General features: G+C 37.3%; 1 protein-coding gene across 6 annotated transcripts in view; it reads right to left on the reverse strand.

The window, feature by feature from the left end:
• The window catches only part of NRG4 (neuregulin 4), a 123504-nt gene that overhangs the window by 24673 nt on the left and 86161 nt on the right, over positions 1 to 12670 (reverse strand). For all 6 annotated transcript variants that reach the window (XM_034939196.3, XM_055098563.2, XM_055098562.2 and 3 more), the window contains exon 7: positions 1323 to 1469. In XM_034939196.3, the coding sequence (XP_034795087.1) occupies positions 1323 to 1469 (147 nt within the window). The remainder of the gene's footprint in view (positions 1 to 1322; positions 1470 to 12670) is intronic.

Consider the following 12670-nt stretch of genomic DNA (forward strand, 5'->3'; position numbering starts at 1 on the left):
CGAATGAGCTGAATGCCTGGGATGGCTCATTAAAATGGCCAGCAGTTAAGGCTGGCTGTTGGCTGGAAGTTCAGCTGGAGCTGGTTCTTCCTGCTGTTTAGGCTTCTTACAACATGGCGGCTGATTCTATGAGGCAGCATCCCAAGTAGTCTATGATCAAGGCAGTCACGGTGCCTGCCTAGATTCAAGGAATCTGTAGCAATAAACTCTACCTCTTGATGGATGAGTGTCAAGGTCACACTACAGAAGAGTATGAGGGAATGAGGGATATCATATGGCCATCCCTCGGAAATGCAATCTGATACAATGGGCTTGTATTTAAATTTTTGTATCTGAAGTAGTCAGATGCTAAAATTATGAGAAATAAAATCTACTGGATTGCTTAAATGATATGTTTTGGAATAAACTATTTAACACCACATATTTTTAAAAAGCCAATTTCCTCCAATTTTTAATTATTCCTTGATGTAAAGTAGTTAAGAAATCAGGATCTAACAAGATACTATTTTACCTATATGTTACCTTTCTTAGTGTACAAACTTCTCAAGCCCACTTGTCTCTCTTTTATGATTACCTTCAGCTCCATTTTCACAAGTATCTATGATAGAATACAGTGTGAGTTTCATAAATATTAATTAATGATGAGAGTTATGCCAAATAACTCCTGGACTTACTAAATTCTATATTTACTTACTTTTACAAAATTTCAAAAACAATTGAAAATCAAAACGAATGAAAGTAATCTTCAGTGCATAATTGCTTCATGCAAGTCGTTTTATCTTTTGTCTCTCTTTTGAGTTACCAGTTTCCCCAAATTAATTGCCTTTTTGTCTGTCTCTCCAAATTGATTTAAATATCTTTGAAGTTGGGAAACATGTCTATTTTGTTCACTATTGTATTCTTTATGCCTAGCACAACAGTGGGCACTAAATAGCTGACCCTGCATATTAACCATATGTCTTAAGCTAACATGTACAGTATTGCATAAGTTGTTCCTTTTCTTTCACATACAAAATTTACTTTAAATACACCTAACCCAAATATTCAGGTGCTTTTGGCATATTTGCTATAGTGAGTATGGGTTTACCTTAGTAGTTTAGATAAGTCAAGGTAAATATTGACAACAGTAACAAAGAACAAATTGAGACTGCTTATTAAGATCCTTTCAAAAATGAAATTAATAACAAAAACTGTATTAAAGAGATAACTAAACATAATGCAGTATCTGTAAAAATATCTAGAACTAAGGGCATATTAATTATTTAGTGGAATAACTACTTTATGCATTACTTTTCTCAAAAGCATGTTTCTATTTTACTTACCTGCAAAGGAAGTAGAAGGCTCCAATGATAAGTGTTACTAGGACTGCCAATGCCACAAAAGCTTCAAACAGGTTACTTTTAGTTTGGATGCTGGAGCCTGGGAGAAAAACTTCTTCACAACGAGCTCCTGTATAGTTTTCAACGCACCTACAGAATGAAATTTTAGATAAAGAATTGCATTCTGTGTTTCATTAGCTAGTTTGGAAGAAAAACAGTTTCCAGATGACGTGAAGAAAAAAGGAGACTAATTTTCAGATTGTGAACATGGAGTAGACAGGTTTTCCTATAATGCTCACAGATCTACAGTTACAATAAAACAAATGCAAATTTGTTATAATAAAACATTTTTTTACTATCTTCTTTTTCCAGTTTTCCAACTGCTTAGGAACTCCAGATAAATTATAGAGTATTCAGTGTTTTTATCTTCTAGATTTTCAATCATATAAATGTCCACACTTTATCACAAATTTACTTTTTGTTGTATCTGGTATAGATAATGATCTAAATGCATTTTTCCTTAAAACTGCTAACTGGTTATTCCAACCCCATTTATTAAATAATCAATCCATTGCCCAGTGTTTAACAGGGCCTCCTTTAACATATGTCAGATTTATATAAATAACAGCATTTATTTCTATTCTTCTTCAATGATCTACACATCTAATCTGGGGCCTTTGCCACACTGCTTCAATACTGTTACTTTATAATATATTTGAATATCTGGTAGTTCTACTCCTTATTACTTTTTTCTATAGAATTTTAAAAATATTCTCCACTGCCAACCAAATATTTTATAGCCAATTACCTGTAGCTCTCTAAAACTATATAACAAAGAACCATAATATTTGGTATTACCAATCATTCCTTTTTCCTTGTTAATATGTTCAAAGGATTATAAAACACAGAGATTGATATAAATTAACAAGAATGACACTGTTTGGCACCAGATCAATTTCAACATAGTAGCATTTAAAATAAAAAACACTTTAATATTAACTAATATACTCAGCAATAATTCTGTGTAAAAAAGTGTATGTGTGTGTAAAACCAGTTTGTTTTAACCAGATTTTGTCAAGAATAAAAAGGTTGATTCTACTAAATTAATTATCTTCCTTATTCCTTTCCAGTTTAGGTAGGTATTTAGAAATTTTATCTCTGTTTCTTCCACCTTAGACTAATAAGGATACAGGCCTAGAAAATCAACATGTGAATTAACTACTAGCTTTGATAACTAATGTGATAGTCTAATAAAGCAGTATACAAACAAATAAGAGAAAAGAACATCAAGATATAGCACAAAGGATCAATCTGAGTTAGATGAGCATATTAAATATGTTTCATGAACTTCAAGTCCTACTCAATGTGAGGCAGTGATGTGATTGGTGATAGCTTCCTGGGGCGGTATCAGTTAAGCAAAGCGGCAGTCTAGATTCTCCTCAACTACCATAAAGATAAGATTAAGGGGACATAGGGAAAGTAAGGATAGGATATCAGTAGCAAACTTAAATGAAAGTAAAAATATTTTGGAGGGCCAGGCACAGTGACTCACGCCTCTACTCCCAGCACTTTGGGAGGCTGAGGAGAGAGGATCACTTGGGGCCAGGAGTTCAAGATCTATCTGGGCAATATAGCGAGACCTTGTCTTTACAAAAAATTAAAAAATTAGGCCGGGCATGGTGGCTCATGCTTGTAATCCCAGCACTTTGGGAGGCCGAGGCGGGCAGATCACGAGGTCAAGAGATTGAGACCATCCTGGCCAACATGGTGAAACCCCATCTCTACTAAAAATACAAAAATTATCTGGGTGTGGTGGTGCACGCCTGTAGTCACAGCTACTCAGGAGGCTGAGGCAAGAGAATTGCTTGAACCTGGGAGGCGGAGGTTGCAGTGAGCCGAGATCGTGCCACTGCACATCCAGCCTGGCAACAGAGCAAGACTCCATCTCAAAAAAAAAAAAAAAAAAAAAAAATTAGCCAAGCATGGTTGTACCCATAGTCCCAGCTACTCTGGAGGCTGAGGTGGGAAGATCGGTTAAGCCTAGGACTTTGAGGTTGCAGTGAGCTATGATCGTGCCACTGCAGTCCAGCCTAGGTGACAGAGCAAGACCCTGTCTCAAAAAATATATATACATATATATCAATAAAAAATATATATGGTGGGAAACACAATTTATAAATTTTAAATATAAATTACCAATTTTTCCATAGTTTAAGTCAGTTAAATAAGCTGAGGAGAAAAAAGATTAGATGAAAATAATTTGTTTCTTTCTCTTCCAGCTCCAATTCCTGCTTCCCAAAAGGGAAATGGAATAAACACACATAAACACACACACACGCACCAACAGAAAGTTGACATAGAGACCACCATCACAATCTATCCATGTGCCATTACAAAATAAACACAGAAGGAAAGGGGCAGCATTCCACACAGTAAAAGAACTGGGTGCTAAACAGTTTTCAAAAGTATCTTTAAAATAACAAAAATAAAATAAAACCCTTCTATCATTCCTATTTTTTAAAATAGAATTAAGTAGGTAACAATTATTTGTGACTGCTAAAGGTTTTTTAAGGAAAAATTTTAGCTGTGAGAGCAATTCCTGTCATACTTTTAAAATAACTCTCAAGTTTTTAAATAATGTTAAAGATAGGGTTCAGTTTCCATTCTAGAAAAAATAACCAGAACCATTGATAAGTAATCCTGAAACGAGACAGTATAATTATTTTTGATAAGGAAGATCTCTTTTAAAAGCTATAAACTCATTACTCAGATTTCTTAAGGCTGTTTGAGTTTAAGTAAGATTGAAATTCAGGCCGGGCACAGTGGCTCATGCCTGTAATCCCAGCACTTTGCGAGGCTGAGGCAGGAGGATGGCTTGAGCCCAGGAGTTTGAGACCAGCCTGGGCAACATGGTAGAGAATCCGTCTCTACAAAAAATAACAAAAATTAGCTGGCTGGTGGCCCACGCCTGTAGTCACAACTACTCAGGAGGCTGAGGTGGGAGAATCACTTGAGCCCAGGTCAAGGCTATAGTGAGCCCTGATTGCACCACTGCACTCCAGCTAGAGCAACAGAGTGAGAGGCTATTCCAAATAAAAAAAAGAAAAAAAGAGGCCCGACGCAGTGCCTCCTGCCTGTAATCCCAGCAGTTTGGGAGGCCGAGGCGGGTGGATCATGAGGTCAGGAGATCGAGACCATCCTGGCTAACATGGTGAAACCCTGTCTTTACTAAAAATACAAAAAAAATTAGCTGGGCATGGTGGCGGGCGCCTGCAGTCCCAGCTACTTGCAGGCTGAGGCAGGAGAATGGCGTGAACCCGGGAGGCGGAGCTTGCAGTGAGCCGAGATCGGGCCACTGCACTCCAGCCTGGGCGACAGGGTGAGACTCTGACTCAAAAAAAAAAAAAAAAAAAAAAAATCAAAGAAGGAAAGATAAGCCAGCTTATATGACCATAAATGTTTTAACTGGACAATAAATACTTTGAGTTGGAAGGAGTCAAGGGAATGGTGTAAATACAAGTTTGTAATCAGATCAGGGTTTATGCAAATAGAAAAAGGCATACAAAGTAAACCAAGCAACACTAGGTTGTTCTATTATCTTACAGCTGGGATAAAGCAATCACATGCTCTTGTGGGAAAGTAGAAACCTGATGGTAATTTTAAGCAAATTCAAAGGATAAACAATCTTATCATTGTTAGGTCAAAACAGAACCTAGGGAAAGGCAAAGACAAATTTAAATATTACATTACTATCCAGGAAGTAGGACTGGCTAACCTAAAAATGAATTTTAAAATTTCAGATATTTACCAAACAAAAAAGTAAACACTGCCTACCAATGACTGTGTACAAGGATTCTACTTTTAAAGCTCTAGCTCATTTATGAAAATGTTATGACTTCATTGATGATACAATTATCAAATTTCAGGCAAACAGAATTAATCGACTCCTTCAAAAGTAAGGGTGGATTAAGTGGATATAGACAACTGGTAGTACTAGCACAGCATTTATACAAAACACAAAGAGGTCATGTTGCACCAGCATTTACCCAGAACTACGTAGCTCTCAGTCTTTATGTAAGTAACTCTCTTGCTAAATTACTTCTGGACCTTACTTCTGCACAAACTGTTTTAGCAAACAGTTGTGCCACCTAATGAGGTGAATACCAAGCAATAAGGGATCACCCATGTTTTCCTGGAATTGAAGATGGATGCTGGAACAGGTACAAATACTCCACTAGGTGAGAAATTCCGAAATTCAGAATCTAAGTTATACAAATTGGTTTTCTGGCTGAATACCACCAATTATCTGCTCCCAAACACAGAAGCTACGTTTAGTACATTGACATGAAATACATTCATTCGATTCTGTTGCATTCAAGGAAGTTGTTACAACATAGGAGACCTTTCACATCAATAAAATAACTCAGTTTTTAGTCATGTAAACAAACAGAGCACCATTTAGCTTCAAGAAACATTATTGGACTGTGAACTGGAAAATACTGGTTTCTTCACCCTATTTCCATGCTTGTTGGCTATGTGATCTTGGGCAAGTCACTTAAGACTGTGAAATCAAAATAACATCACGTGCTTTAACTACATAGGGCTATTGTCAGAATCAAGTAAGAATGTCTAGAGTGCTTTGAACACTGAAACACACTATACAAGTGTGTTTACAAGGAATAAAATAACTAAGAAAAATTATAACTAGAAAAGGTTAAGAGCATGGTGATCAATAAATGTGCTATCATTATTTCTCAGAAAAAAAACCCATGTTTACAATATTATAAAAGACTTCGCTAACCAAAGGGAGATGCAATGTCAGTGCCACTTCACTTGGGCTGGTCTATCCTGGAAAGAGAAAGTCTAATACTGGCATACGTCAAATCTGGCTTCCACCTGATACTCTGTGTCAATCAAAGTTCAATTTGCAACTCATGAAAAATGGAAAAAACAAATCAAAAATGAAACTATTAGAAATGTTCAAGAAAACAACATGGGCTTGGATCCCTTTAATAAGTCAGCTGGGCGCGGTGGCTCACACCTGTAATTCCAGCAATGTGGGAGGCCAAGGTGGGTGGATCACAAGGTCAGGAGTTCAAGACCAGCCTGGCCAAGATGGTGAAACCCCATCTCTACTAAAAATACAAAAATTAGCCAGGGTGGTGGTAGGCGCCTGTAATCCCAGCTACCCGGGAGGCTGAGGCAGGGAATTGCTTGAATCTGGGAGGTGGAAGTTGCAGTGAGCTGAGATCGCGCCGCTGCACTCCAGCCTGGCAACAGAGCAAGACTCCGTCTCAAAAAAAAAAAAAAAAAAAAAAAAAGTCTACAGCCATATAACAACACACAAATGTTGCCAAAATCCTATGAAACCCCTACTAGATTTTTATAGGCCAAGAAACAGTGAGAGAAGACTAGCTTGTGACCTTTGCATCTTTTATTAGCTAGTGCTATAAATGTAACTTCATTAAAGCCTTTATTAGATTCTTAATAATATGTAGAGATATTTAGCTAACATTCAATCTCACAAAATTTTTGTTGTTTAACGTCACATTTATATGACATTAGCACCATTAAAAACTGATAATTATTAGTACATCAAATGTATTAGTAAATTTAAGTCCAGTTATGAAGCAAAATCTTAGATTTTTTTTTTTTTTTTTTTTTTTGAGATGGAGTCTTGCTTTTGTTGCTCAGGCTGGAGTGGAATGGTGTGATCTCAGCTCACTGCAACCTCTGCCTTCTGAGTTCAAGAGATTCTCCTGCTTCAGCCTCCTGAGTAGCTGGGACCACAGGTGTGCACCACCACACCCAGCTAATTTTTGTATTTTTAGTAGAGACAGGGTTTCACCATGTTGGCCAGGTGGGTCTCGAACTCCTGACCTCAAGTGATCTGCCCACCTCGGCGTCCCAAAGTGCTGGGATTACAGGTGTGAGCCAACGTGCCTGGCCGCAAAATCTGATTCTTTTAAGATTGACTGCTACCCAGATAACTTATATGCTGAAATGAACTACAAGTTGTATCTAAATGAACTACATGTTATGTATAAATAAGTCTTCATAGAGAATAATCCATATTTGTCACTAGGAAGGATATTGTTTATAATTTCATTGTGAAGGACTATAATTTCTTAGCTTAAGTAAGTCACTGAAAATTTGAAACATTTTATTTACTAAAACTAGCTAAGGCACAGTGAATGAAGAAGCATGTCGAACAAATGGTGAGAGTAAGCAACAGTAGTGTAAAAACATGACCCTTATTACTGAGTGTGTGCATTCGCTAGTCTTTTCCAATGGAGACTTTTTGGGAAAAACACCCATAGAATGCTGGTTGGGTCATGAGAGTACTGAGACAAAACTTTATAATTTGTTGATTTTCTTAATGTTGTCTTCTTTCTCCATATTAACAAAATCGAGTCTTTACTCTCCTTACTTTGCTGGCCTCAAAAAACGATCAGGGAGGAAATCTAAAACTGATCTAAAAAATAAAGTCTAAGGCTGGGTGCGGTGGCTCACGCCTGTAATCCCAGCACTTTGGGAGGCTGAGGTGGGCGGATCACGTCAGGTCAGGAGTTCGAGACCATCCTGGCCAACATGGTGAAACCCCGTCTCCACTAAAAATACAAAAATTAGCTGGGCATGGTGGTGGGTGCCTGTAATTCCAGCTACTCAGGAGGCTGAGGCAGGAGATCATTTGAACCCAGGAGGCAGAGGTTGCAGTGAGCCAAGACTGTGCCACTGCACTCCAGCCTTGGCGATAGAGCGAAACTCCATCTAAAAAAAAAAAAAAAAAAAAAAGTCTAGTGCTGGGTGCAGTGGCATGCAGCTGAGCGCGTAATCTCAGTTACTTGGGAGGTTGAGGTGGGTAGATGGCTTGAGGCCAGGAGTTTGAGACCAGCCTGGGCAACATAGCAAGACCCCTGTCTCAAAGCAAACAAAAATAAGTAAATAAAAGTCTATTAAAAAATCAGAAGAAAAAGTAAAACTACAAACAAAAAGTACATATATGTTTTTCTTAGTTTATCATTTTATGATACATATAGACTTGTATATACAAAGTATCTATACATAGAAATTGCTGTGTGTCAATTTTTCCTTTAAGTAACCATTTCAATAAATATACAATTATGTTTAAATATTATAAATAATATGTTAATGGGCCTTTCCATTGTAGAAGTGTTTCACTGTCCATGTTTTGGTAAAACTTCAAGGGTTCAAGACCATAAACCAGGAACAGCTGGAAAGACTTACACTCTTAAATCACCAGACACTCAATTAAACCACAGTTCTCAACAGACAGTATTCATGCTGGCATCTTACCTTCCCAGGCTTCAGGTCTCAACAACCTTCTAATGCAGGGAAAATCTCATGCCCCAACTTGGAATAAGACAAAGAGAAGCCAGCATCAGTTCACTTCCTGACAAAAGAAGTTAAGTATTAGAGCTGGGCAAAAGTCACAGTTGTTACTCTGCGTGGTATTCCTACGTAGAAAATGAACTCTTACTGATGACATAATGGAGTGTTTGCCCACTGCCTTCCAAAGAAAATAATGGATGATAAAGACAGTAATCAAAAGGATAACCAAAATTTGGAAGCAAATGCATAATTTGGTATAACTTCAGTATGCAGCAATAAGAAGAAAATGAAAAATCTTTAGAGTATACGTTGCCTTTCATTAGCCTTCAGCTTCTTTGAACAGTAAACCTGAATTAGTTCTGAAAGGTAGTTTCTACTCTTGGATAGGTGACACAAATCAGTAAGACAAACTCAGGTAAAGAGAAGTAGACCTAAGAGAGCAGGTATGTTCCCATAGTTTCATCACCATATCCTGCCATGTGTGCTTATTGTAAGAACAGTGATCTGGCAAAATGTGAAGGTTAAATAAAATTTATACTCTTTTTAAGTTTCGTTCTAAGCATGGTGAGGTCAAGAAAGATGTATCAGTTGTTACTGCTGAGAACACTAATGAAGAATCTTTTTCAGAAGTAAGGTTACTAAAATAAAGAGTGTTAACAAAATGCATAGCTAAACAGAGGAGTTGTTTTATGCATTTTAAACTGTTCTTTTATTATAAGCTTCAAGGCTGCTATTTCCATTCTTAAGGTGTTTCTAAAGATCAATCTAATTCTTGTTGTTTAAAAGCATATGGTATGTGCCAAAAGTCAAAGTAAAGAGGATTTTGTTTTAATTAATATCGCAGAGGCATTCTGAACTTTTTTCTTTGAACTACAACCTTCTACTAAATTTACAGATGAAAAGGCAGAACTCTTATCTAATAAGAGTGCCAAGAGCCAGTCTATCTTAACCATTTGATCTTAAGAAAGCCTTAAAAATTTCTGGGGTTAATCAAACAATTCATAAAATCCTGACAACTCCTTTTGAAAACTGAGTTTAGTAAAACACATAGCAAGGTCCAGCAAAATTGCTGAGAGACCAAAATACAACTGAGACAACACGTCCAATGAAGAAGCACAATAAATGTTGGTTTTCAAATTATAAGTGAAACTCAACCTTTATCATTTTACTTTCATATAACTAGCTTTTCATATATTCTATGTTTGTACTCCTAAACTGCTTCTCGTAAATAGATTTCAGTCTTTGTTTTATCACCTGACAAATGATAATTCCACCTATCGAAGACTGGGGGTGCTACTATTGTGGACAGGGGACAGAGCTGGGCCTTGGCCTAGGCAGCAGGGACCGTCCCAGGTCTGAGCCTGTGGCTCTATGGGCAGGTACTGGTTGGGAATGACCCTCAGGGAGGGCCCTGGTGAAACCAGACCTTACCAGGTCACTCTCGATAATTATTCCAATGGTAATTCTTTGCCAAGTTAAACCTCCTCCCATCAGAGTCCCACCTCCACACTGTGCAATGTTTGGCTCTGAAGTGATCCTCTGGATGGGTCACAAGATGCATGGAGGAAAGTGAGACAGCAAGAAAAGGCCTCACCTAGCTAAGGATGCAGGGATAGGTGAAGACAAACTCCTTGCCCCCATGCTTGCTCAAAGAATCTTGTAAGTTCCAGCTGAAATGTTGAAAGATTAGGGCCTGGCTGACCTTGTGTCTAAGTGGGCCAAGAAGTCAAGGATTGCTTCCTGGATTGTTCTCTAGAGAAAGACTGAAGCAGACAACAGAAAAAGATGACCAGGTGTCCTGTCAAATGCACCTTTCTGGGTTATCTGATTCTATAAGTACCTGTGATTTTCATTGTCTTCGAGCTATTTTACAATTCTGTAAATTGTAGAAAACTTATGCTAATGCAAATGAATTTTGTCCAGTATAATACAACAGATTGCCCTGTGGATACCGACTAGTTTCATACCTATTTGTAAATTCATTTCAACATGTTTGATTACCTGTACATATGTGTGTGGTTTGAATTCTCCTTTAAGCCAGTTGTGACATCTATTGGTTCCCTCATTAATCAGTTCCTCATTAACTGTAAAAACAATAAGGGTTTTGGTTTTACAGTTTGACCATCTCATGATCTCTGTAGAAGGTGATATAGATCTATCCCTATTGGGTGAGATGACAGAGAATCTGGTTATACTTAAAAAAAAATTTGTCTATTTTCTTTAAGCTCAAATCAATTAAACATGTTATGCCCACTGGGAAGGAGAACACCTCTTTGATTTTGGACCAGAGAGATTTTGTGTTTCTGTGTTTACTCTTGACTTGTGCCAAACTTGTAGACATGAAGCTGTAAGCTCTGTCTCTATGTGTCCAAAATTCAGAAAGGCCTTTCCCTCTCATTATGTGAGATATAATATCCTATCTATAGAGGATATTATTACAGTATAATGTCTCTTAAATTCAAGGAGCTCTGTTCTTATTGACTTACAGAGATAAGTAAGTTCTTATGTAATTTGAATATTCTTAAAATTCCCAGAAAAAGGAAATTGGACTTCTAGTGCTTTAAATGTGCTAAACTCAAATTCTTCTCACCAAAACTAAGAAACATTTTAAAAAAATCTAAGTTCATAATAAGAGTAAAATTGTGAATAGTGCCACAATAAACATACGTGTGCACGTGCCTTTATAGTAGAATGATTTATAATCCTTTGGCTATATACCCAGTAATGGGATTGCTGGGTCAAATGGCATTTCTAGTTCTAGATTCTTGAGGAATCCCCACGCTGTCTTCCACAATGGTTGAACTAATTTATATTCCCACAAATAGTGTAAAAGCATTCCTATTTCTCCATATCTTCTCCAGCATCTGTTGTTTCCTGACTTTTTAATGATTATCATTCTAAATGGCATGAGATGGTATCTCATTGTGGTTTTGATTTGCATTTCTCTAATGACCAGTGATGATGAGCCTTTTTTCATATGTTTGTTGGCCACATAAATGTCTTATTTTGAGAAATGTCTGTTCATATTCTTTGCCCACTTTTTGATGGGGTTGTTGGTTTTTTTCTTGTAAATTTGTTTAAGTTCCTTATGGATTCTGGATATTAGCCCTTTGTCAGATGGATAGATTGCAAAAATTTTCTCACATTCTGTAGGTTGCCTGTTCACTCTGATGATAGTTTCTTTTGCTGTGCAGAAGCTCTTTAGTTTAATTAGATCCCATTTGTCAATTTTGGCTTTTGTTGCCATTGCTTTTGGTGTTTTAGTCACGAAGTCTTTGCCCATGCTTACATCCCGAATGGTATTGCCTAGGTTTTCTTCTAGGGTTTTTATGGTTTTAGGTCTTAACGTTTAAGTCTTTAATTCATCTTGAGTTAATTTTTGTATAAGGTGTAAGGAAGGGGTCCAGTTTCAGTTTTCTGCTTATGGCTATCCAGTTTTCCCAACATCATTTATGAAGTGGAGAATCCTTTCCCCCTTGCTTATTTTTTGTCAGGTTTGCCAAAGATCAGATGGTTGTAGAGGTGTGGCATAATTTCTGAGGCCTCTGTTCTGTTCCATTGGTCTATATATCTGTTTTGGTACCAGTACCATGCTGTTTTGGTTACTGTAGCCTTATAGTATAGTTTGAAGTCAGGTAGGGTGATGCCTTCAGCTTTGTTCTTCTTGTCCAGGACTGTCTTGGCTATACAGGCTCTTTTTTGGTTCCGTATGAAATTTAAAGTAGGTTTTTCTAATTCTGTGAAGAAAGTCAATGGTAGCTTGACAGGGATAGCATTGAATCTCTAAATTACTTTGGACAGTGTGGCCATTTTCAAGATATTGATTCTTCCTATCCATGAGCATGGAATGTTCTTCCATTTGTTTGTGTCCTCTCTTATTTCCTTGAGCAGTGGTTTGTAGTACTCCTTGAAGAGGTCCTTCACATCCCTTGTAAGTTGTATTCCTAGGTATTTTATTCTCTTAGTAGCAATTGTGAATGGGAATTCACTCATGATTT

Source organism: Pan paniscus, chromosome 16, assembly GCF_029289425.2.
Source record: "Pan paniscus chromosome 16, NHGRI_mPanPan1-v2.0_pri, whole genome shotgun sequence".
Classification (NCBI taxonomy): Eukaryota; Metazoa; Chordata; class Mammalia; order Primates; family Hominidae; genus Pan; species Pan paniscus.